This window comes from Panthera tigris, chromosome B4 (genome assembly GCF_018350195.1).
Source record: "Panthera tigris isolate Pti1 chromosome B4, P.tigris_Pti1_mat1.1, whole genome shotgun sequence".
Taxonomy (NCBI): Eukaryota; Metazoa; Chordata; class Mammalia; order Carnivora; family Felidae; genus Panthera; species Panthera tigris.
The window spans coordinates 136,744,734-136,770,833 of NC_056666.1; the positions used below are offsets into that span (position 1 = coordinate 136,744,734).

The window sequence follows — 26,100 nt, forward strand, 5'->3', positions numbered from 1 at the left end:
CAAGACCATCGGTGGATTCCCGAAACTGTAGATACTCCTGAATTCTGTATATACTATGTTTTTTCCTATTCATACTACAATCTATGATAATATTTAACATAGATTAGGCATAGTAAGAAATTAATGGCAAAAACTAATAGCAAAATAGAGCAGTAGTAGCACACTGTAGTAAAAGTTCTGTGAACGTGGTGGGCTGTATTCACCCTACTCGTGATGATGTGAGATGATACAACGCCTGCATGATAACACGAAGGGAGGTGTATGACGTAGGCATTGTGACGCGGTGCTAGGCTGCTGTTGACCTGCTGATGGTGTATCAGAAAGCAGGCTCCCGCCTCTGGACTGAGGTTGACTGCCGTCGCTGGAACGGTTGAAAGTGAACTTGTGGATAAGGTGGTGGGGGGGAGGGGGTGCTGCATATTTTACTGCAATGGAAAAATTAACAACGTAATATACAAAAATCCATCAAATTGTATGCTGTGTTAATTATATCTCAATAAAGCTTTTATAAACAAAACCATAATGAGATACGTCTGCATACCCATTAGAATGGCTAAAATTAAAATGGCCGCCAGCACCAAATTTTGGCAAGGACGTGGCGCATCTGGAACTCTCACGACTTGCTGCAGGGAGTGTAAATGGTACACCTGCTTTGGGAAACATTTTGGCAGTTTTTGGTAAAGTTTAACCCACGAGTCCAGGAATTTACCTAAGAGATCCAAGAACGTACGTCTACGAAAGACTTGTAAAAAAAATCCTTACGGAAGCTTTATTGACGATAGCCAAACTCTAGAGACATGTCAGATGTCCACCAGCGGGAGAATGGCTAAGACTATGTGGTATTTTGAATGAAAAAACCACCGATACACACAACACTATGGGTGGATCTCCGTGGCATACCGAGTGAAAGAAGCCAGGCACAAAGTATGTCCTGTGTAGTTTTATTTTTGTGAAGTTCTACAGTTGGCAAGGCTAATCAGTGGTGGCACAGATCTGAACAGTGTTTGTCAGAAGAGGTTGGGGATTGACTACAAAGGAACAGGAGGAGCAAAGGAATTCTCTGGAGCAAAGGAAATGTGCTGTCTTTAGGTGGGGGTATGATTGGGTGCCCGGGGGCATGCATTTGTCACAACTCATTAAAATAACGTAAAATTGTAAGTTACTACAGTTCTCCTCACCCTCCCGCAAAAGAAAATGGGTATAATAATTATGCTTCCCCTGTAGGGGGGATGTAGGTGTTAGAGTGTTCTGTATGTAGAGTTCGGAACGGTGCCTGGTACGTGGCTGGTGCCCAGCAAACACCGTTATTATCATTGCAGGCTCTGGTCAGAGTCAGGAGTGAAAAATGAAAAGAACTGTGTGGTAACTCCTGAGAATTTTGTGTAATTCACAATCGTGCTTGGGAAAGCTTTAAATTCATTGCAGTTCTGCGGTCAGGTTCTAGTTTCAATAGGCTTTTGGAACTGCCTCTGAAACTTTGGAATACGAAGTAGGTGGAAGGACAAGAAACACAGTGGAAGAAAGATGGTTTTTCAGATCCAAGATGTGGGCAGTGATTTCATGCCAAAATTTTAATTCCTTGGTAGAAAGTTACGTTAGCAATAGTAAATAATTTTAAGAAGCTATAAGAACATCCAAAACAAAAAGTAAATACTTGCCAATAACAGTGTTGTGACTTAGGCAGAAGAATTTCGATGTCTTTGCATGGTGTGACAGCTGTAGGAACCAACGTTTAGAACAACCATACTCGTGTGCTCTTTGGAGAAGGAAATTGAAGCTTTTTATTAGTTTTCATCCGTGTATTTTTGTTGGTTTGCTTGTTTTTAAACTCTTGACAAATCAAAACCACAAATACATAATAATGTGAATGCCTTCATGGAAGGTGGTGTAACAGATGATCTAATAAGTACCCATGTAATTGACTTGCAGAATCAACAAATGTTAAAATTATGTCATGAAGTGAAATGTTAAAATTTTGTCGTGTTCTCGCCAAGTCCAGAACATTACTGATACTGTTAATATCCTCTGGGTGAGAACACATTACCCACAAATTAGCAGCTGAAAGCCACAGACGTTTATTATTTCACAGGGTTTGCGAGGGGCGGGAGTCGCTCGGCTGGGTGGACCTGGCTCCGTCTTTCATGAGGTGGCCGTCAGGCTGTCCGCCCGGTCAGCCGGCCGCCGAAGGCCTGACTGGGGCTGGAGCCCTGAGCTGAAGCTCACGCAAGGCTTTGCGCCCGACACTTCGGGTCCTTGCCACGTGGACTCTTCCCTAGGGCTGCGCACGCCCTGGCGGCTGGCTCGTCCCACGCGGGATCCAAGAGAGCGTGCTCGAGGTGGACGCCGGAGCGTCTTTATGATCTCGGAAATGACCAGCCTTTCTGTCGCGTGTTGTAATGGCCCCGGGAGGACAGCGTGAACACTGCGAGGTGGGGCTCGGGCTGGGGGGCGGGTCTTTGTTTCAGCTTCCAATCCCGTTCTTCCCTCTTTACTCCGTGAGCGTTATACTATATGCTCTAGTTTGCATTTCACACTTCTGTTGGAGTCGTTCCTGAGTTCACGAGTGCCGCCAGCTGTCACGCGTGGAGAGCTTGGGAAGTGTGCCATCACAAGAGCACAGAACTTATCTGCCTTTTTTCTTACTGGTGGACATTTGGATCGCCTTGGACTTGGGGCAGTTCACACCGTACTCTTCCATCTTCAGACGCAGGGGAGGCCCGTCCTAGTGCGGAGTTGCACGTGTTGGCTCTCTCACTGCCACTCGTTGCCACGTAATGCAGGGGCGTCGCATTTTGGTTCCCGTCAGGCGGGCTTTTTGCTGATCCTCGAACCCGTTTCACTCCTTGGTCTTAGACCTGATCGTGGCTGAGTGTTTCCATTCGGGCCTTGGGTATGGAGATACGTGTCTTGTTTTAAAGTCGGCCGTGCGTTTAGATATTTTAAAAATAATTGTGATTACATTGCTTGGAATGGAGGAGAGAGGCTTCTGGCATGGGCTCCTTCACAGCACTTTTCATTAGCCTCTGTAGGTCTTTCTCCCTGCTGGACTGCGACCTTGTTGAGGGACTGTCTTCTTTTCCAGCATTTTCTAACCCAGCTCCTGGTCCATTTCGAGGGCTTGGCAGCGAGGAGCCAGTGGCTGAGACGAGAAGGTCACTTCCTGGCACTGAGAGCCGGTCAGTAATGATTGTTCTGGCTACGGAAAAGCTTTTAATTTGGTTTACTGACCTTTCAGTTATTTGGTCACTTCACACACGCCGGTGTTTAGCACCGCAGCTGTAGGTACCGCGTAAGCCGTGTTCGACACCCGCGGTGGGAAAGCTCAGTTGCTGTGACACCGAGTTTATGAGTGCGAGTGCCGTGTGCCTTTCACTTGCGCCACGCACGCATCTCCTTTCCCTTCGAGGTTAATTACCGTTTCACCTCCTGATGAAAGCCTGTCTTCATCTTCGGGGAGCCTCCTGCCCTCTGTTCCCTTTGGCACTCTGCTTCCCTCTTTGAAAACTCGTCATGCGGTGTTAGGATCACTCAGTCACCTGCCGGTCCCACTAGGGTGAGAGCAGCCCGAGGGCAGTCTTCTTGTTTACCTCTGTGCTCTCAGAACCTGCTTTAAGGCCGAGCACATAATGAGCACCTGATGGTATTCTTATTACTTCCTTGAATAGCTCGTTTGCTTGAGTCATAAGATACAGAGAGAGACCACAGAGGAAAGACTCCTGTAAGGAAGGTATAGGAAAAATACCAAATGTGACAGATGACTATGATTTCAAGAGGTACAAAAGGTCTTGGTATTCCCAGTTGCTTGTATAAACACGTTGACTAACTTTCGCAAAGAAAGGGAATAGAATGAGCACTTCAGAGGTCACCACACTGCAGAACTCCAAATAAACCTATCCGCCTGTGTATACACGTACTCACATAGGTTTTCCCCAAACATGACTGAGCCTCCGGCCGGCAGGGATCTTGGGCCGCACCAAAAACAAAAACAAAAAATGAAACAAAACGAAAAACCCAAAAAAGCCCACACGAGTCCTCAGCTTGGCGAAGGTTGCCATATGGCATCTTGACTCAACCATGATTCAGATCAGCTTTGTTGAGAGAGAACATCAATTAAGTTCCACTATAAAAAGCACTTTTCAGAGTGTGATGACAGCTTCCTTTATTTTTACCTAGGCCATGAGCTGGAATACCACATGGAACTATTTGGTAAGGTGTTCTGACTCAGCTTCAAAATACAGATGTGGTCAGTGTGAGCCACCCCTCACATTCAATTATCTTAAATGGACAAAACAGACAGGAAGAAGTTCGAGCCAGCGAGTCAAAATAAATAAGGTTGGAGCTGTGACCACCAGTGCCCTCAAGCAGGATTTCTCAGCTTCTTATTCTTCTAGTCTTTTGTAGTGGTCCCTGGACTGTGGGCAAGGAAGCTTCCTCGGAGGGACAGGAACCCTGGGCCCGACCACGCTGAGTCAACCTGTCTGACGGCCGCAGGCCTGGACAAGTCTCGTTGGGCTAAGAAGACCGCTCGGAAGCAAGCGGCGCTCTCGTAGCCCTTGAGCAGTTCACGGCGTGGGGCTTAGTCAAGTGCCTGGTGTTAACGGGCACGGTGAAATGTCAGGGGCTCTCGTCCTCCCTGAGAACATTGTGCAGCTTTATCAAAAGTCATTAAAGAAGACAGATGGTAAGATAGACCGTTACGTGATGGAAACCCTCCATGGCGCAAAGACATCAATTTTCCCCGTAGTGACTTGTGGTTTCGGAGCCACTGAAAATAAAATCTCGGCCGGGAGTTTGGTAGACATTCACAAGCTGATTTTCTAATTTATACGGTAAACTAGGTTTTCTCTCATTCCCTGCTTCCCTGAAGGCTTTGTCATGACTCCTTTTCCGACCCTCAGCCCTGAAAACCCTTCTCGTACACCCTTAGCAAAATTCTCTGTGTGCTCATTTCCTTGAACATTCATCTTCTTGATCTAAGTGAAATACGGCTCACCTCTGAGGAATGCCTTTCCAGAAGGTCTTCCAAATGGGAGGCTGTTTTCTCTCTATCCCGTGCCGCTGGGCTTGAAGTTGTGGTGGGCATTCACCTTGATCGTCGTTGCTGCTTCCAGACCTTTCCCCTGTGACCCCTCCAGCTTTCCATCTCACACCGTCGGCGTAGGCTGCCCATGGGTCACTTCTGCCTGTCAGGAGGAGAGTTCTGTGGGTCATGTCAGCTCGTCCCTTGCAGACTTCGCTCTGGCTCGCTGTTAACTCCGTGCTGCTTGTCCTATCTTAGGTCTTGGTTATTTCAGTATCCGCATAGGTCGTGGTTGCGTTACTCCGCCCTTCTTGTTCCTTGACTTCCTCTCCTTTGCTGAGCTTGACCCGCACCCCATCCAACCAGCGCTCCCCTAGGCCTTTCATTGATGGTAGCTGCCTTCCCGTCACGATCTCAATTTCGGGAGGTCTGCTCTGGCTCTCTCTAGGTCACCTACCCCAACAGTCTTCAGCCCCACCAGGACCTACAGTCTCTTGATCTGCTACTTCTCATCCTCATGCTTTCCTGGGACAGCTTCAGCTCTGGTTAAAGCCCACCTGCCCTGTCCTTGGTGCCTGCACCCAACGAGGCTGGAGAAGAACTTCCAGCCATGCTCGCTGGTCTCATATCACGGTGGTGATTACTACACGACCCTGCTCATGGGGCTGTCTTTAAACTGATCACTAGCCCAACTTAGCGCTGCCTGGCGGTGCTCCTGTGTTTCCCTCGGCCATAGTCTCCTGCCCCCGCCCAACCTTGCACGCCTTTCGCGGTCCTTGTTTCCGTTGCCTCTCCCTCGTCCTCACTCCTGGTTTCCTGTTTCACCGAGACAGATGGAGCAACCAGAAGATAATTCCCAGGGGCTCCCGTCACCCGCTCTCCCACCTGCCTGTGTCCGTGCCCATAACCTGCCCTGCCTTCTGTGGCTGTGGATGAGCCTCCTGCCCTGATGCGACCCCCCTCAGGTCTGCACTAAACATCACTCCCTTTTGCATCCACTGCTGCAGTAATCCACCCCTCCTCTTAAATAATCAGTTTTACCCTTTCTGTTGGATTATTTTCATCAGTTTATATATCTGCTATAAGTTTTTCCCATTCATAGGAAACTCTATCTCTTTGAGCCATGATCCCAGTTTTCCGCTGCTGTTTATAACTCCGGAGAGTGTTTTATATTCACCTACTGCAATGTCTCTTTCTCTTGAACCCATTCTAATCCACTGCTAAGTCCAGTGGTCTTCCTCTTAAATTCTTAGCTCACTTGACCTGTCAGCTGCCTTTGACCCTTTCTTCACTCAGCTTCTGTGTCCCCGCCCTCTTCTGAATCGCCGCCTCCTCAGGTCCCAGGGCTCAGTCCTCAGACCTCTTCCCTCTTCTACCTGTAGTCCCGAGTGACTTCGCTCGGTCTTGTGCTTTAATAACTCTCCATCTGCTGGTGGCTGTCATGTTTGTCTCTGGCCGAACTTGCCTTCTGAACGTCACACTTGTGCATTTGTCTGCCTCCTGCACGTTTCATTGTTTGGGGTGGGTACCTCCCGCTTCACGGATCCCTGCCTGGACTGAGTCCCTCCCCTCCAGGTGCCTTCCCGGCCATCTCCATTTCAGTAAGCAGGATATACACCTTTCCTGATGGTGCTCAGGCCAAAGTTCTGGAGTGCTCCTGGAATCCCCTTTCTCAGATAGCCCTCTGACAGTTTTTCCCGTCAGACCTCATTGGCCGTTTCTTCAGAATGTATCCAGAATCTGATCTCTGCTTACTGTGCCTGCTGCTGCCATGGTCGTTTCCAAGAATAGTGTCCTGCCTGGTCTCCTGGTGTCTTCTCGTCCTCACCTGTGGTCAGTCGTTACAGAGCAGCCAGAGGGGTCCCTCAAAATGAAGGGCACTCAGAACCCTCTGTGGCTTCACATCAGGATAAGAGCCCAAGTCCTTCTGGCCTGTGCAGTTTGGTTCCATGTTGCCTCGGACTCACGTGACCTTTCCACTCCCTCGTTGGGCTTCTTCTCCGCGAGCCCTCCAGATACGCCTTTCCCTTCCCCCGTGCTCTTCTCCCAGGAAGGTGCCCAGGGCTTCCTTTACCTTCCTGAGTTCTGTGCTCAGACATCACTGTTTTGGGTAAGGTTTTTCATCAGGTTCTTAATGAGGCCTCATATACAAAATCTTTCTTTGCCCGAGAGTGTAAGACGTCCTCCGTATACTTTCTTCCAGAGCTTTACAGGTTTGGTTAACATACATTCCTGGATGCATCTGCAGTTACCTTCTTTGTGTGGTTATAGGGGAGGGTCCAGCTCTGGTTTCCCACGTGGATCGTTGTCGCTGCAGCCCCCTTCCACAATGGCCCGGCCCCCGCAGGCCTGGTGGCAGTGCTGTCATTGCATGCACAGCGCCGTTGCGGGACGCTGTAGCCAGTGGTTTATTTTTCCACGTCTGTGCCCGTTTCGCCTTTTCTTGGCCTCTGTGACTTGGCATCGTGCTTTTGAGATTTGATTCTTACGAGAGATGAATTTTGACTGTACTGAGAACAGTGGAAAGGGGGAAGCTTGCGATTTGGGGGTTTTGGGGGAGGACTGATGTGTTTGGATTCTTTAAAGCAGGGTTGCTAAACTGTGATCCGGGGGCCAAGGCTGGTCTGCCGTCATTCATGTGTCTGTATCCTTTTTTTTTTTTAATGGCCTGTGAGTTAAGAATGGTTTTTACCTTTTTTTTTTTTTTTTTTTTTTTAAGAGAGAGAGGGTGTGTGAACAGAAGACAGGGGCAGAAGGAGAGAGAGAGAGAGAGAGAGAGAGAGAGAGAGAGAGGATCTTAAGCAGGCTCCACACTTAATGTGGAGGGGCTTGATCCCACAACCCTGGGATCTCGACTTGAGCCAAAATCAAGAGTTGGACACTTAACCGACTGAGCCACCCAGACGACTCTGGTTTTTACATTTTTTAAAGGTTGGGAAAAATAAATTTTGTGGCACATGAAAATCACATGAACTTTAAATTGCAGTGTCGGTAAGTAGAACTTTATTAGCACCCAGCCACGGTCGTTCGCGTGGGTGTTGTCTGTGGCTGGTTTTACTCCCGCAGCAGAGTTGCAAAGCTGTGACAAGAGATCGTCGGGCCCTCTGGTCCTGAAGTATTTACTCTCTGGCCCTTTACAGAAAAATGGGTTGGTCTGGGCTGTCAGGGCCAGCTTGAGAGTTCTGGATGTCACGGAAGAGGGAAAAGGTAGAAAAAGCATTTTGAGGTCTGCAAAGATGAATTTCAGAATTTTGCCCCCAAGCTGTTTCTGGCAGGACGTGCAGATGTTTTTATTTTCTGTTTTTGTTCAGTCCAGCCTGGTGAAGTCAGTGAGCACCGTTTGTGGTTTTAGAGAAGAACCAGTGATTCTTACTTTAATCTCAGAACCTGTGCACATTCGAATGGTTTTTCCCAGTGACGGTGCTTACGCGGTTCTAACCTACCATGCTGGTTTGTCATTGAACGTGAGATAGGAGAATGCAGGGAAGTCTCAGCAGGGCAGTGCGGTGATGAGCGGTGGTTTTCCTTTTCTGTAGGAGGTGCCACCTGATGCCCTAGCTGTAAAATGTGTGTGCACACGGTGTGATAGACCTATCTAATCTCTGACGCACGATCATGGGTGGGTTTATCTAATTTTACTCAGACAGGACTTGCCAAGATTAAACCTACAGATCTGTTCAAACTTGAAGGAGATGAAATTCTACCTTTTGTATAATTCAAAGGCTTTTTTTTTCTTTTTTTGTTCTGTAATGTAACATTTCATTTGTACCTTGTCTTCAGGGTATGCATTCCTATCTAACAGGAATGTCTAACGGTTGAATTTTAATTGTCCTCCTAAGTACTTTCTGCCTTCTGTGAATAAGGCAGCTAAGCTTTGTAAAGTCTGTGAATATTTTGTGTTAGTTTGGTTAAAGCAGAAATGACAGCAATTATTATTAATAGTAACATTTGTAATATGGGAACGATCGACTGATGTTGGCCATTTCACTGTCGTTAATCATTTCACATAACTTAACTGCGTTCTCTTGATAGCGAACTTAGAATTTGAAGATAGAGGACATTAGGGCCGCTTTGGATCTCAATACCAAATAGCTTTCTTTAAAGGCCGTAGAGAAGTGAAGAAGTATAGAAGACTGTTAGATGCTTTCATAGGTCTTTCTCTTAGTGAGTAAAAGCTCTTTATGTCTACGTCTGATGAAAGTTGTTAATACGTTGTACGCAAAGATGGTGAATAAAGTCTATATTTATTATATGGCTCTAGAAGAGTTTTTTCCTCCTACCCTTTACCTCGGGAGCCAGACATCTAACAAATAGTCTCTGCTCTCAAAATTTAGTGTTTATTTTTGAGAGAGAGAGAGAGAGAGTGTGTGTGTGAGCCGGGGGGAGGGGGCAGAGAGAGAGGGAGACACAGAATGTGAATCAGGCTCCAGGCTCTGAGCTGTCAGCACAGAGCCTGACGTGGGGCTTGAACCCATGAACCCATGAACCACGAGACCATGACCTGAGCCAAAGTTGGATGCTTAACTGACTGAGCCAACCAGGTGCCCCTAAAGAAATTTAAAGTACAGTTAATCGGGTTACATTCCCGCTTTTAAGTTCATCCATTGTATCATGTAGTGGAGAAGAAATTAGATGTTTGTTAAATGTTACTCGTGAGATATCTACATCTTACTTAAGATGTGATATTTTTTCAAGTTTCTGGATATATGGATTTCTTAATGGGAATGGAGGAGTCGATGCCTCTGTACCCTTTTTCCAGTTGCTGCTGCCGGATGCGCTAATGTCATTGCTCGTCCCGGGGCTGGTGTCTGGCTCAGGCCGCGTTCTCAGTACAAGTCTGCGAGGCAGTTAGGTGCCACCGAACGTGCAAGTAGTCTTTCTGTTATACACTTGAATTGAATAAATGCAATTAGTGAATGCCAGTTCTGGGCCCTGGGGATGCAGAAAAAAATAGGATAGGCTCTGTTTTCTGGGATTTATGGGCTAGCTGGGGAGCTAGACCGGATAAGTGCGTATCATCTACGGTGGATAAGTGTTATTCCAGCGTTATGGACAGAGTGCGTTCCAGTGGGACATAGAGATGGGAGCTGCTCCGCCTTGAGTAGCGGAGGAGTTTCCCCAGGGCTGAGAGTTTTCAAAAGGCCTCGATAAGGAGATGCGAGATTTTCCAGGCAGAGAATTGGGGGTGGTTGTGTGCAGAGTGCATTCTGGGAGGGCATACGTTTGAACAGACAAAGAGGGCTGCCCAGTGCTTGGTGTTTTCAGGAATCCATGGGTGGGCAGCCTGGGGGAGAACAAATGACCGTGATCGCAAGCCCGAATTATTTTCTCTTTATACTGCGAATGTGAATTGTTGTATGCTGAGTGAACGCTGTCGTGATTATTCTCTAGTAGCTGTTAATAGTTATTTTGATTTCAGGAATATGATGATTGGCCCCAGCTCAGACATTTTTCTTTTGATTAGAAGAGTAATAAAGGAGAAAGTCATGGTGCATATATGACAGATTATCACGTAGCATTGGGAATTAGTCATAGGATAGTTCATGAACTTGCTAATTGTTCTAGGGTGGGAATATCAGTTCTCCAGTTTTCCTAAGAACAATGCTTTTTTTTCTGTTTTGCTTTTTAGTCTGCCATAGTCTGAGTCCAAAGCTTTTGATGTGCTCGATACGAATATTGAGTAAAACAGATGTCAGGATTTCAAAGGGTGGCATCGGGGGAGACGGTTCGCATCAGGAAGGTGTTGCCCGAGTGAGGGTAGCTTGCAAAGGACCGTCAGAGGGAGGCTTCTTCATCACAAGTGTGAAAAATGTTTCTCAGCTCTCTTAGTAGGAAAAAGAGGTATTACTGTTGATCATTCAAGTTATAGCTCTCTGTTCATTTGACTGTAATATTAAATCATAAATGCCATCGAAGCTTTGTGCAGTTGGGGGCAGATAATTAGATGTAATCTTTGTTCTGGAAATCCTGATCACTGTTGGCATCCTTCGAAATGTTTTGAACTCTTGCGTGTTTTCTTAGCACGTTTGCGTCTGCACCGTGTTTAGTGCTCCATAAAGATGTCGTGAGAGTGTCTGTGAACTTTTTTATGGCAAATCGTCACTGAAAATGGCTCACGCGCATAATTGTTTCTTACGGTCATCGAGGCAGGGTAAATACTGTACCCTTGGACTTGCACGTCGTTTATTCGGTCACTCACTCAGTCACCGGTAAACAGTGTGATTTATGTTATCTGTCCGTGCGGTAAAAACCCACCAGTGGAAGCACAGGACTCAGGGAGGGAAGTGTCTCCTCTGGGAGGGGGGCAGACGTGTGGAGGGACCCCGCCAGCACCGGCGCCGTGACCGTGGTGGTTCCGTGTCCGCGGTTCTGCCTCAGCGCGCGCTCCCCTGATAATCTGATAATCTGGCGCGGAGCGAGGAAGAAAGGAGGGTGCTGGGCCTCTCCAACAGGGCCGAAGGCGAAAATTCTCATGGTCAGAAAGAATCTGCGAGAATGTCTCAAATCGCCCAGCACGGCAGTTTTTCTTCTAACATGAGAACAGATTGCTGCTTCTTTAGGAGACTCACGGAATGAGGAAGTTGGCTTGCATTTCGGTGCCACGTTGCGCCACAAATTCTTATCTCCGTAGCTCTGTAACGGTAGCCCCTGCAGGCCATGCTTCCCGAGTGAGAGGCCTGTGGGAACGGAGAAGCCCCCAGGGAACGGCCACAGGCTCAGTTTCTCCCCTGGGCACGCACTCGGGGCGGGTGGACGGTGCCCTCGCCCCCCGCCCTCTCCCCCTCTCCTCCCACCTCTCTCTTTATCTCTGTTTCTCTCTCCGTGTTTCTCCGTCTCCCGCCCTCCCTCCTCCTCCTCCTCCTCTTTCTCTCTGCCTCTCACCTGCAGTGGAATATTCCAGCTCAGACCATGTGCTGTTGCTGGCTTCTCTGTATCTAGGGAGTGGATAACGCGTTGGCCTCCCTGGCAGCTTCATGAAGACTGTTTCTCATAATTGTACTTTAGTATTTATTGGGTGACAGCAGACGTGGTTATATTCTCTTTCTAGAACATAAAATGTAGATATTCTGTTTTGATTAAGGACAGATCTACAGGCGTAGACCATCCCCCGTCACCGGTCTTCGGGCTGTGGGAGTACTCGAGTCCGACTCCTATTGGAAATGTGGCTCTGCCCGTTATTAGCCGAGTTATATGAGCAAGTTACTTCAACTCCCCTCTTCTTCAGTTGGGTTTTTACTACATAATACACGAAGAAGTTGCTAAGAATGGTACCTGGCTCAGCACTCCATAGATGTAGCTCTTTTGTTTTGTGTTGCAAGCCAAGGAGCTGGGACAGACAGGCCGAGCCCGGCTCCCCACAGATAGAAGTATAAACCGTATTCTGGAGACGACATTTGGAAATTAGACTTTTTTTTTCCCTCTGGTTTGTAACAGTTCCCTCCTTTTTCAGAGAAACGGCACCCAGGACCATCTTCCAAAGAGTCCTGGACATCTTGAAGAAATCTTCTCATGCTGTTGAGCTGGCCTGCAGAGACCCCTCCCAAGTGGAACATCTCACTTCCAGTCTGCAGCTGATAACAGAATGCTTCCGGTGTCTCCGAAATGCCTGCATAGAGTGTTCCGTGAACCAGAATTCCATCAGGTAGTACTCTGTGTGTGTGTGTGCACACTTGTTCCGTCGTGCGGGTTTATCGGCGAGAAACAGCGTTGGTGTCGCAGTGCTAACCAGCGTTACCGCGAGGCTCTGTTTTTACGTCTCCAGGGGAGAGGTGCTCTGCAGGCTTTGCCGTTAGAGGCTTTTAGATGAGCACATAGATGGCACGACATAGGATAGAATGTTTTTAACCTTGGGGGTTATTTCAGTTTGTGATTTATACAGTAAAACCTTCGATCGCGAGTGACTCGTGTGAGGGTTCCGCAAGACCAGCAAACCTTTCCGATACGTTTTTAATTGATAAATGAGCGATGTCTTGCAATATGAATAGTACGTGATGCCAGACGTCACGTGATCACAACTGAGCCAGTGTTTCTTCTCTCTCTTGCTCACGGAGGGACTGTGGGTGATCGTCTCCCGTGCTCAGATGCTCAGTCTCAGGCCGCGGTGTTTGGCAGAAATCAGTGATTTTTCAGGACGTTGGAAGGTGCCCACAGCTGACACTAGTGTTTTTTTTTTTTTGTTTTTTTTTTTTGTCACTTCAAAGCACCTGTGGATAGTCCTTTGCTTTTCCGGACAAGATTGAGCTTAGAAATGCTTTGCTTCCTTCTAGCTCAGGCTGCCTGCAGTTATAGACCCTTTCCCCTGCTGCCTTATTGCCAGGTACATTAAATACGGTACATGACAAGAGTTTATTAACACTGCACTGTAGCCTACATCGCTGCGAGCATCTGCAGTGGCCCCCAGGCAGAAGAAGATTCCACTGAGCCAGTGACAGCAGCGATTCCGTTAGGGATAATGACAGTCGTCCTGCACAGTAACCCTCCTCTCTCTGGTCTCCCTCACACCAGCCACGAAGGTTTTCCAAGGTCAGTGCAGGTTAACTTGTTTGTCTTTATATTTTATGTTTTTTAAATTATTTTGTATTATATTACAGTATTGTAATCATTTTTATAGGCATATTTTTGGGTCATGGAATGAATCATCTGAGTTTCCGTTATTTCTCACGGGGAAGTTAGCTTTGGTATACAATTGCTTTGGATTACAAGCATGTTTCCAGAACGAATTATGCTCGCAAACCAAGGTTTTACTATGTTTCTAATGTGTTATGATTTGGTTATAGTTATGTAGCACAGTGATTTTAACCTAATTTTGATTCTCTGATCCTAGATTCTGCCTTTCTAAAGGCATATGCCGTTCTGGACCTCACTTTTCTTAGTTGGAAATGTTTTACTCAGTTTTAGTCTTTTAATTCATTACCCTTGTGTTTGCTTTGAACAAGGAGCATGTCTTGTACGTTTCTGAGATCACCTGTCTTAAGATTTCCTTAAGATTGTGCAAGGTTGGAAACTCTTTCCACCCATTTTATAAGGTGCACATTTAAAAAAAATTTTTTTTAATGTATGTTTATTTTTGACAGAGAGAGAGAGAGAGAGAGAGACAGAGCATGAGCGGGGGAGGGACAGAGAGAGAGGGAGACACAGAATCCAAAGCAGGCTCCAGGCTCTGAGCTGTCAGTGGGGCTCAAACTCATGGACTGAGACCATGACCTGAGCTGAAGTTGGATGCTTAACCGACTGAGCCACCCAGGCGCCCCATTTCTTAATTTTTTTTTTTAATGCTTATTTATTTTGAGAGAGAGACAGAGCATGAGCAGGGGAGGGACAGAGAGAGGGAGACAGGATCCAAAGCAGGCTCCAGGCTCTGAGCTGTCAGCACAGGGCCCGACGCGGGGCTTGAACTCACAAACCGTGAGATCACGACCTGAGCCGAAGTCGGACACCCAACCGACTGAGCCCCTCAGGTGCCCCTAAGGTGCACATTTTTTAAAGTGGTTAAGATGAGCAAGAGAATTGCCAGGCACTGTTCTTATTCTTTGCCTGCTACTTACTCTCTCTTCCCAGAACTGAGCACCTTTCCTCTGATTTAATGGAATCTGCTTTTTATTACACGTTTTTTCTTGAGATGAAGTCAGAAGCCACAAAGAGCACGCTCAGCTTCCTTTCCTGGAATTGAATGTAGACAGAGCCTCCAGGCCTCCGTCACTGCTGTGGTGGGCAAAGTTGGGCTGGTCCAGAAGCCACTTGAGGGACCCCCTTTGCTGCCTAGACAGTCTTATACCTGGGGCTTTGATGTGATGAATGAGATTTTTAAGATCAAAGGAGAGCGGGGAGAAATGCCAGGGTTGTGTAACTTTAATACCAAACAGAGCCTGCTGTCCATTTGCAGATAAATGCCTAGAAACAATAATAATGTCGCTAATAATAGTTACCATGTAAAAACATAACTAGTTAGTGCTAAGCAGCAGTGGGCAGGGACTAGTGTGTTTTGTCCATTTCCTGGCAGAGAGGCCCTCCTGCGGGATGGGGGAGGGATAGGAGAGCCTTGGGACGGAGACTCTGACCGTGGGCAGGCAGACTCATCCCGTGCTTTGCCAGCCTCGTGGGGAAGGAAGCGAGCCTTCGGTGGGCCTGTCCTACGCCCAGGCTTTGTCCCAGGGGCTTGACCTGCAGGATCTTGTTTTATTTTTAGAACAAACCCAAGAAATAGCATGCTACTATTTTTCCATTCTTAACAGAGAAGAAACTGTGACTTGGGGTATGGAACTTGTCTGAACAGCAGAGCCAGGGAACCTTCTCTGTGACTCCACAGCTGCCCCAAGTGCTCTGTGACACCCGTTGACCCTGTTGTGTGTGATTGCTCCGTCCCTTAAACAGCCACGGGACCCTGAACGAGAGCCTCGGCGTCCCTGAGCAGGGCGGGCCGTGTCTCCCACACAGGCCGTCAGGAGTGTCCCGTGAGCTTACTCCTGCAGACTGCAAGTGTGCTGCGCCCGTGGGTTTTGCACCTGCTCGGGAAGGATATGTCTTTCTTGGAAATGAATTCTCATTTTCTTCTTCTGAGTGTAAAAGTAATACCTAAACTGTAAAAATCCAAACATTACAAGAGTATAAACACTATGGCGGATGAAACGTCAGCCGTCTTCCGGAGGGGCCGTCAAAGCCCGCACTGTGCTTCGTGGCCGTGGGATCCCGCTCGCACGCAGCTTACACTTAGGGGTGAAGTGAGAATGAACATTAGAAGGTGTTCGTTTTTCTGCCTCTTTCCTTCTAGGATTGTGTTATTATTCACAGTTGATCTTCGAGGGAAGTTCCGACCGGTTAAGGCACCAGCTCCTGGAAAAACCATTTTTCTGGTCAGAAACACAAAAGATTCTAGTAAGGACTTCAGAGTCGACCTTAGCTAATTTCCGAGCCTGTCGGGATTCAGATTGCAGCTGAAGTTTTCTGGCGCTTTGTGTTAAGTTACGAAGGAGTTAATCAAAAGGTGTGATGCTCTCCAGGCCTTTTACATCTTCTGTCTGGACGCTGCCCTTGCGTAGACCAAGGTTGTGTTCTGCACATATGGAGTGTATAACACGGCGAGGCAGACAATCAGAGTCCAGTGAAATTTCAGGAAGTTCTCAGCACTACCCAAAGCAGTTAGTTCCGCAGGCCGGTGTAAACCCTGCTGCGGGGGTCGCTACGCTCTTACCCTCAAGAGCCAGGGAGATGGTTCAGGCTTTGTGATCGCTGTCCCGGTTTCTGAGTTCTCCTGTCGTGGTGTGAGAGCAGCCACAGGTAACACGTGACTGAATGCCCGTGGATGCGTTTAAATTTGAATTTGGTAAAATTTTCATCTCATGAAATTACAGGTTTTTTTCTTTTCTCTTTCTCTCTTTCTCTTTTTTTAATTCAAGAGCTCTGGCCATGTAGAAATAGGCCGTGGGCACATTGGCCCGGTGACCATCTGGCCGTATAGAGGCAAGAGCAGGAACGGCCTCTTTTCCTATCCTGGTCTGACAAGTAAAGGAGAAAGGAACAGTGGCTTTCTGACCCCCTGGCCTTGGGGAAGGGAGGGAGGACCCTCCCCGTGTACCCACTAGCCCTGGAAGGAAGTATCTTGGCTCCGGTCTGATTCCTGTTGAGAAGTGAGGCAGGTCGGGAGCTGCGTTGGTTTCCTTTGCTGCTAACAAATTACTGCAAACCCGTTGGCTTCAAACAACAGAAATTCGTTGGCCTCATAGTTCTGGAGTCACAAGTCCAAAATCAGTCTCACTGACCTCAAGTGAAGGTATCGGCAGGGCTGGCTCCTTCTGGGGTCTCTAATAGAGAATCCGTTCCCTGGTTTTTCTGTCTTCCTGAGGCCGCCCGCCCATTTTCCTTGGCTCCTGGCTCCTGGCTCCGTCCTCCCCGTCTTCAAAGCAACACTGTGGCATCTTCCGGTATCTCTTTCTGGCTCTGACCATCCTGTATCCCTCTGGTAAGCACTCAGGATCACATGATGCCCACACAGATAATCCAGGATAACCTCATCATCTCAAAACCATTGATTTAATCACATCGAAAAAGTCTCTCGCAGTGTTTTCTGACCAACTTCGAGTCTTTGGCAGTAGCTGGGGGTCCAGCAGTTTAGTTCTATTTGGACCTATCTGGAGTTAGTGGCATCAGATCTCATAACTTAAAAGACTCAGTCCCACCAGATGGCCTTGCTTCAGATGTGAACGGGGTACCTGAGCTACATCTCTGCCTAGCTGACTACAAATTTGGAGGTTCCCGTGACACCCCTCAGATATGGTAATCCAGTATAAAGGCTCACAGAACTCAGGGAAGCCTTTACATCCTGTCCCCGGTTCACCATGAAGGATACAACTTACGGAGAGCCAAACAGAAGAGATGTGTAGGACAGGTGGGCAGCCACAGGGCTCTCTGCCCTCCCTGGGCCCATCTGCATCCTGCTGGCGTTCTGTTGTGTTCACCCAGCCACACTGAAGGTTTCCAAACTTCCGTGTAGTAGGGTTTTTACGAAGGTTCCTTCACATAGGCTTGATCATTGTCTGTTGGCGATGAACCTCGCTCTCCAGACCCCATCCTCCCCAGAGGTCTGGAGGTTGGGGTGAAAGTTACAGCCCCTGATCACTTGGTTGGTCCCCCCTCCCCGGCAGCCAGGCCCCCTGTGAAGCTACCTGGAGACCCAGTAAGAGTCACCTTATCAGCATAAGGTCACGTATGGTTGAACGGGGCTTGTCGTGAGTAACAGAAGACACTCCTGACCACACCAGAAATTCCAGGGGTTTTAGGAGCTCTGGGCCAGGAACTGGGGACAAAGACCAAAAGTCTTTTTCTTCTTATACCACATCCCTTTGGCCATGTGAGATAATGTATTAACAGGTTCCAGAGTTTGGGATGTGGACACCTCTCAGGGCCATAATTTTCCTACCACAGCCCACCCGTTGGCCCCTAAAGATTGACGTCTGTTACATGTGCAGAAAGCATTCATCCCTTCTCGAGGTCCCCACGTGTTTGACTCTGACAGCATCAGCTCAAGTACAGAATCTCATCTAAGTCATCAACTGAGAAGTTCCAAATCTCAGTATCCAGTCATGTAAAAATTACTTATGGGTCTGACTCTGGACGCGCTCCATCCTGGGGCAGAATTTCTCTTTGTGCACATGTGAAGCTAGACAAGTTATCTGCTCCCCAAAGACAAGTTATCTGCTCCCCAAAGCCTAAGGTAACAGTTTTAGACATTATCCTTTGAGAGAGGAGAAAATTGAAGGAAAAGAGGAATTACTGATCCCAAGCAATTTCAGAATTCCGTTGGGCAAACTCAGGTTTCAGGGCCTGGGAAGAATCTTCTGTGGCTTGAGGCTGTGCCCCCGGCCCTCCCCTCAGCATCACCCTTCCTTTTTCTTGAAGGGTAGCACACGTTTGCCCCTGAGTAGTTGGATCAGCCTACTTCCTGCCTGTAGAATTTGGGGAATCTGATTTCATCCTTTCTCGGTGTATTTTGTCCATGCTGGCAGAGTTTCTACCAGTAGAACCTTTCTAGCAACCTTGTGGGTCTCACCTGTATGTCATGGGGATTCACGCCATCAGACAAGGTGGCCCTCCATAGAGCCTTCCTAGATAACCCCATCTCTATTCCTGGGTCCTGCTGTGGTGACGGAGAGGAGTGAGTCCCACCCTTACCTCTTCAGAGAGCTCCCCCCACCGTGTGACTGAACACTCTGACCTTTTGATCCTTCCAAGTCATGAGCAAAAGGTTGTCCGGAAAGGTTTGGCTCCCTCCAGAGCACACTTTTCTTGACAGTCTGTCCCAGTTGTAGCATCTTTTGCAGTCTGGCTAGACTGACAGTTTCCTGAAGCAAGACCTGGTTCCCTTTCCACCTCCTTTATTTCTCCCCTTGGCGTCACTATTATACGCAGCAAGAAGCAGTCAGATCACACGTCCAGCATGTCGCTTGGAAACGTGCTCAGCCGAATGTCCAGGTTCCTCAGTTTGCTAAGCTTCTTCCCCTGTGGAGGAAGGGCCCCCTTTCCCCGGTTTCCGATGATCGCTCCCTCACTTCCTCCTGAGCCCTCACTGGCGGTGCCTTCAGTGTCCACACACCTACCCGTGGCATCAGAGCTTTTCATCCTGCGCCTCCCAGTTCTGCCTGCCCCGGCCCGGTCCCGGTCCCCGGTCCCGGTCCCTGGTCCCACAGCCGCGCCCACTGTTCAGATGTTTCTTCACGGCGCACCTCTGCTTCTGCTCCCAGATCCGCATTAGTTTCCTGCTGCTGCTCTGACGGATTACCCAACGCTGAGTGACGTTAACACAACACGGATCTGTTACCCTCTGGTGTAGGAGTTCAGGAGGCTGAGTTCCCTCTGGAGGCTCCCGGGGAGAATCCTTTTCCTGGCCTTCCCCCAGCTTCTAGAGGCTGCCTGTGTTCCCCGGGCTCGCGGCCCCTTCCTGGACTCTGACCCTCTAGTATTCTGCTTTCAAGAACCCTCGTGACCACATCGGGCCCACCCGGTTAATCCAGAATAATCTGCCCATCTCAAGATCCCGAATCTCCTCACAACCTAGAGTCCCCTTTGCCACATAAGGTAACGCGTCCACAGGCTTGGAGGTTATGATGCGGACATCTCAGGGCCACGATTCTGTTCAGTGCAGGAACCGTTAGCCAGTGCTCACGGCGCCCTTCCCTGGCTCATCATTTGAAATGCGGGTTTAAGAAAATCAACGTGTTTAACTTTGTCTTTTTTTAAAAACCCTTTACAGGAACTTGGATACAATTGGCGTCGCTGTCGATTTGATTCTTCTTTTCCGTGAACTGCGGGTGGAACAGGAATCCCTGTTGACAGGTAACTTGCAGTATGATTCACGGGTTATTTGTGTCTTTGAAACGGGTTTAAAAACTACAACTTGGAGTGTTGTTACGTCGTTCATTAAAGCAAATGTGTCGTGTTTCATGATACAGAGAAACTTATTTAGTGATGTTAGTGAATTTCCATAAAAAAGTGGCAACGGCTTCCTTTCCTCCCTCTGTTGTGGGCTGAACTGCGCCCCCCTTCCCCCCCGACCTGTCCCCAGATCCACATGGCGGAGTCCCCACCCTGTAGCGCTTCAGAATGTGGCTATATTTGGAGACCAGGCCTTTGAAGAGATAAATAAGGTAAGATAAGTAATCCATTATGACTGGTGTCCTTGTAAGAAGAGGAGGTCAGAACACAGACACGCAGAGAGACGACGACCACGCGAGGACACGGGGAGGGGACAGCCATCTGCAAGCCCAGGAGGGGGATTCAGAAGGAACCAGCCCTGCCCACACCACGGCCTTGGACTTCTAGCCTCTGAACTTAGAAAATAAATTCCCGTTGCTTCAGCCACCCGCTCTGTGGTGCTTCGTTATGGTGGCCCTCGCCAAGTAATGGTGTCTCTCAGGATGTGTGAAGGTGGCATGCCTGTTCTTGGTGCTGAGTGTGCTCTGAACAGTGACCAAAGCAGGCAGAAAATCTTTGCCTCAGCGTGTTTACAGTGCAGTGGAGGGAGTCCGGTGCTAAATATGTTACCTAAGTCAAATACCTGGCATGACTGAGGGAGGGTAGCTCTCTGATTGTTGGATAGCTGTTGATAAGGGATTAGGAGAGAAATCAAGCCTCTTGATTTGAAGACCAGGAAGCTTTTCTAGACTTTTTTGAATGTTTTTGGTTCTTAAGGTATTAGCATCCATACATCTTGTTTGGACAGGGATCATTACTGTAATATCCTATAAGAAAACAGAATTTTAACGTATGATCTCTAGCCAAGGCCTCGAAACGTTTCTGGGGAAACCCAAGTCATTTAATAATAAAATCTTAATGTAAATGTTCAGCTTATAAGATTTACTAGATCGTGGATCGAACAAATTCTTTCTGATAATTCAATAAATACGTCCTCTAAAGGAGAAATCCCCACAGGTGCCTGGGTGGCTCAGTTGGTTAAGCATCTGACTCGATCTTGGCTTAGGTCATGATCAGAGCCCTGAGTCTGGCTCTTCTGATAGCACGTGGAGCCTGCTTGGGATTCATTATCTCTCCCTCCCCGCCTCCCCCCCCCCCCCCCCCCCCCCCCCCCCCGCCACTTCCCCACACACACACATGCGTGCTCTGTCTCTCTCAAAGTAAATAAACTTAAAAAAAAATCATAAAGGAGCAATCTCCAGCAGTTTGTAGAATATGATCTTATTTATAAGTTGGTTTACATTTAGTTCTCATTGCCTGTACTGACTCTCAACAGTGAGGCCTTTCATGTTCGTGGTAATATACGTGCTACCGTGGGGGTCGAGGAGAGAACTAGACGGGGTAGTCTCTTCACAGGCAGAGAAACTGAGGCACAGAGCACAGGGGGCTAAATTAGCTGTCAGAGGTGCTGCCTGGCTCAGTTCAGTTCTCTTCCTGTTCTGTGATTCCTTAGTGTTCTCATTTAAAACGCCTTTGTTAAAATTCCTGCTTTCCTGCGCCTCTACCTGGTTGAGAGTTCTTCTTTTGGGGAATCGCAGCGATCTTTTCAATTAACTAAATTGTCTAAGACTCTGCACACAAAGCGTTTGCTCTGCGTTGTTTTGAACAGCTCTAATTTCTCAGGTATTCTCGAGAAACCGATAGGGTGTAGGATTTAGTTGGAGGGCATTTTGAAGACGTTCTGTGCTTAACGGTCTTTTTGTAGCTTCATTTTATGGCGAAACGGAAGCCTCCGTGCTCCAGTTGGGGGGAGACAAATCGGCAGTGAGATCCAGGTTGCGCTCTGTTGCGTGGAAAAGCCTCTGGTTTTGAAGCCTGCGTGTGACGCGAGAAGGGGAGTTCGGAGTGGACCGCGTTCCATAATTACTGAGACCTCCTGGCGTGGTGGATAGTGGGGCCCTGGCAGCACCGAAGCGGGCGGACGTGGGTTTCCCTGGATGGATTCCTGCATGAGACACCCCGGGGAGGCAGGGCGCGCACGCTGTGACTGAGTAACTGGCAGAGCCAGCAGCCCGCCGCGGGGGCGTCGAGCCCCATCCCCACGCCCCCGCGCAGCAGCGCTGCTCCCGAAACGGCCCCTCGCCCGCCGCTCCCCATCCTTACGGCAGCACATCAGGCGCCCTCCTGTCTTCCCCGGGCTCCAGGGGCCCCTCCGCTCTACCCCAGACGCGCCACGGGAGACTTGCTGTAGGGTGTTCACGTGATCAAAGACTGTTTCACGGGACTGATTTTTCTCTTCGCCGAAGCAAGTAGGCGATCCGACGAAAAACTTACAGGAGCTGATTGCTGAAACTTTTCATGACCTGATTTGTCGTTGATGAATACATTGGCTGTGTGGTCGGTGGCCTGGCTTTTCATTGATACGTGCCAGTCAGAGGGCAGATCTTCAGACACCTGTGTTGTGTTGTGTTGGTGTGTTCAGAGTTGTTTGCCGGGTTGGCGGCTGTATTTGTTTTTGTTTTTTTAATTTTCTTTTTAACATTTAATTATTTTTGAGAGAGAGAGAGAGAGTATGAGTGGGAGAGGGGCAGAGAGGGAGGGAGACACAGAATCCGAAGCAGGCTCCAGGCCCCGAGCGGTCGGCACAGAGCCCGACGCGGGGCTCGAACCCACAAACCGCGAGAGCACGACCTGAGCCGAAGTCGGGCGCCTAACGGCTGAGCCACCCGAGGGCCCCTTGGCAGCTGCGTTTGTGTTAGTTTCATCAAGTGATACATTTCTTACTGACGTGAGACTCAAGGGCACACGGGTAAGCGCTCGCGGGTGAACCGTTGAGCGGCACTCGGGGCAGTCGCCGAGTTGTGCACCCACCGGCTCAGATTGCAGATACTTTCACGATCCCGAGAGGCGACCCTGTGCCCCCTGAGCTGCTGCTTTCCGCTTCCCCTCCCCTGAGCCCTGGCTGCCGCTGGTCTGCGTTCTGTCTCTGCGGGATTACCTCTTCTGGATTTCTCCCCGGAGTGGAATCAGGATTATTGGACCTTCTTTGGCTTCTTTCACTGAGCAGAATGTCGTCCAGAGTTTATCCCCGTCGTAGCCTGTGTCAGCACTTTATTGTTTCAGATGACTGAACGACGTTCCGTCGTGTGCACGTAGCACGGTTTGTCTGTTCACTCGGTGCCGGACGTGGGGTCGTCTCCACCGTTTGGCTGTTCGGATCGGTGCTGCTCTGAGCAGGCGCGGATGTGTCCCATCCGAGTACCGTTCTCTGTTCCTTGAGTGTATCAGGAAGAATTTCTGGGGCAGTTTTATATTTAAATTGTCAAGGAACTGCCAGACTTTTCTCAGCGGCTGAACTGTTTTACGTCTTTACTGAGAACGTACATCATTCCGGTTTCTCCATGTCCCTGCCGACGTTTATTTTCCTTTTTAAAATTTTTCTTGGATTCTAGTCATGCTGACATTTGTGCAGTGGTGTCTCATCGCGATTTGCGTTTTCCTCTTGAGGAATGATGCCGAGCACCTTCTTAGGCGCCTGGTTTGGCCATTGGTAGATCTTCTTTGGGGAATTGTCTGTTCAGGTTCTTTGCCCAGCTGTTCATCGGGCTGTTTGTCTTTTTTGTGGGTGAATTTCAAGAGTTATTTGTATATTGTGCATACTGAGAATTGCGGTGAATCTGTAGATCCATTTGGGGACACCTGGCCATCTTCGTGACCCTGAGTCTTCTGGTCCGTGAACGTGGACCGTCTCTCCACGCATTTAGGTCTGTAAGTTCCGGTTGTGTTGGGCTTCAGGCGGATCACGTGTGTTTATAGGCAGAGTGGGAGGATATTACTGAGGCAAGGAGGAGAAGGGACGTCAAAAAGGTATTTCTCACTCCTTGGGAAAGGCAGTTCACGGTATTCCTGAATTTATTTGGAATTCAGCAGTGAAATTTGGACTCAACAATGAAACTTAAAGAAGTTTTATAGTACGTTAGTTCAAGCGTAACATAAGCCTTGTAAAAAGTATTCTGGTTCTTTCTTTTTTTTTTTTAAATTTTTTAATGTTTACTTATTTTTGAGAGACAGAGTGTGAGAGGGGGAGGCACAGAGAGAGAGGGAGACACAGACTCCGAAGCAGGCTCCAGGCTCTGAGCTGTCAGCACAGAGCCCGACGCGGGGCTTAAACCCACGGACCGTGAGATCATGACCTGAGCTGAAGTTTGATGCTCCACTGACTGAGCCACCCAGGCGCCCCAAAAGTATTCTGGTTCTTAATAAAGCGCCCATACTGTGTTGTGACTGTTTCTCTGTGAGAATCGTCTTTTTGTGGATTTTTAGCAGGGTATCTGTGCCAGCTTTTTGTTACCACTCTTGAGGTAAAAACTGTAATTACATTGTCAAAATAATATTTAGAGTATTATTTTCAGAGAATAATTGCAGTGGTGTGACGAATATATTATGCTCATCAAATTTTATGTAAACACAAGCATGAGTTATTTTAATTGAGTTATTGGTGTTGTTTTTGGCCTTTATTTTCTAATCTGTAAAAATAATGTTGGGATTTTTGAGGGGCTTTGTAACATTTGCAATATTTACACAGATCAGTTGATAAGCTGTTTGGTCAAAGTAAACGGCCATTTGTACTTGTCTGGGGTTTCTTTTCTTGCCGCTAGGACATCTTTAAACCTTTTCCTTCCTGGAATCGTGTTCTGATTCAGAGTGCTAATTTTTAGCTGCCTGATGAATTGTTAGGTCAGTTGGCTTCCAGACCAACTTTATTGTTGGCGTGTGTGTGTGTGTGTGTGTGTGTGTGTGTGTGAGCAATTTCACAAAGATTTGGCTGTTAACATTCTAAAATACTCAGTGAAAATATAAAGGGCATTTTAAATTGTGATTTAAGATTAAAAATGAGGATCTAACTTTTCACTGTAACCATTTTCCATAACTCGTTACAGAGTAATTTTTAAAAACTCAGGAAAGTGGAAAGAAAAATAGTCATCGTGTACATGCAGGCTGCTTTAGACAAACACTTGACTTTTTTTAGTCCTTTTTCAGTGTTTGTACGTATGGGAATGACTGTGTACTTGGAATTCTAGATCTTGCGTCTTTTGGATCGTAATGTTAACTCTGTTCGGTTTTGAAGTTCTTGGTTCATCGTTTCCTTTGTATTTTTTTTTTTTGTCCTTCTCTCGGTGTTGGTGATCCCCGGCCACAGTTCGGCCATCTTTGAGCCAGGAATCGTTGAATCACTGTGTAAGTGAGGGGCGCAGGCACATTACACACCTTACCTTCCTTAATCTTCGTGGCTACTCTGCCTTTGAGGTGTTGGAGGAACAGCGCGTCCCGTGCTCAGCCAGGGATCAGGTGATAGGACTCGAAGGGAAGGCCAGATCCCCTGAGAGCCTGAGGACAGAGGACGGGAGCCCTGGGCCCCGACCAGCAGGCCGGCCCCCTCCTCTGGCAAAGCAGAGGCCTAGAAAGCTTAAAGACTTCGGAAGTCCCCCCGCTCTTAAAATTGCCCTCTGGTTGCTGATGGGTGGGCGGGGGGATCCTTTCGGGGAGCAAAATCTTTCATTTCGGCTCCTTCTCCTGTGACTTGTTACCTTGATCAGCCTCGATTCCCACCCTGGGGAAGAGCCACCCGCCTGCTGCTGCTTTTGCCCCGGGGCGGGCTGTGTGATGGGGTTCTGGTTTGCCCCGTGTAAAAGGCGTAGATGTCAATACCTGCCTCCCAGGTTGTCGCGGGGGTCAGAGGAGGTGCTCCCGGTAGATCCTCCGCAAGCGTCAGTTACCGCCTCCGTTCTCGCTGCCGCTGTCCCTCAGCCCTCGCTTCTTGGCGCTCAACCCGTGCTGGTGTTTACCTCCTCGGAAGCGTCTCGGTCTCTTTCCGCTCAGGATCTCGTACATGCCATTCCGCCTGCATGGGCTGCGCTGGCCCCGACGTGAACCGCTTCCAAAACAGTGAGCAAACAGCAGGGCGCGGGCGTCTCCGCCTCGGCACGCATGCCACGCATAGCTGGGGCGCGGCCCTGGGAGGCCGAGGCCCGGCCAGCAGGGGCCTTTTAGGTATGGGGTGTGTCGCCAGGAGGGGGCTGGGACTGGCGTTTCGGGGGAGTATCTGGTTACCGCAAAGGACAGAAGTATTTCAAGTATTTCCCCGGCCAGCATTGCGGTGCCCGTGTGAACCATAC

The 26,100-nt window shown here is 48.5% G+C and overlaps 1 protein-coding gene across 2 annotated transcripts in view; it reads left to right on the top strand.

Annotated features, from left to right (window-relative positions):
• Positions 1–26,100, top strand: part of ATXN10 (ataxin 10) — a 166,791-nt gene that overhangs the window by 6,252 nt on the left and 134,439 nt on the right. For both annotated transcript variants that reach the window (XM_042993531.1, XM_042993532.1), the window contains exons 2-3: positions 12,471–12,662; positions 19,764–19,846. In XM_042993531.1, coding sequence (XP_042849465.1) covers positions 12,471–12,662; positions 19,764–19,846 — 275 coding nt within the window. The remainder of the gene's footprint in view (positions 1–12,470; positions 12,663–19,763; positions 19,847–26,100) is intronic.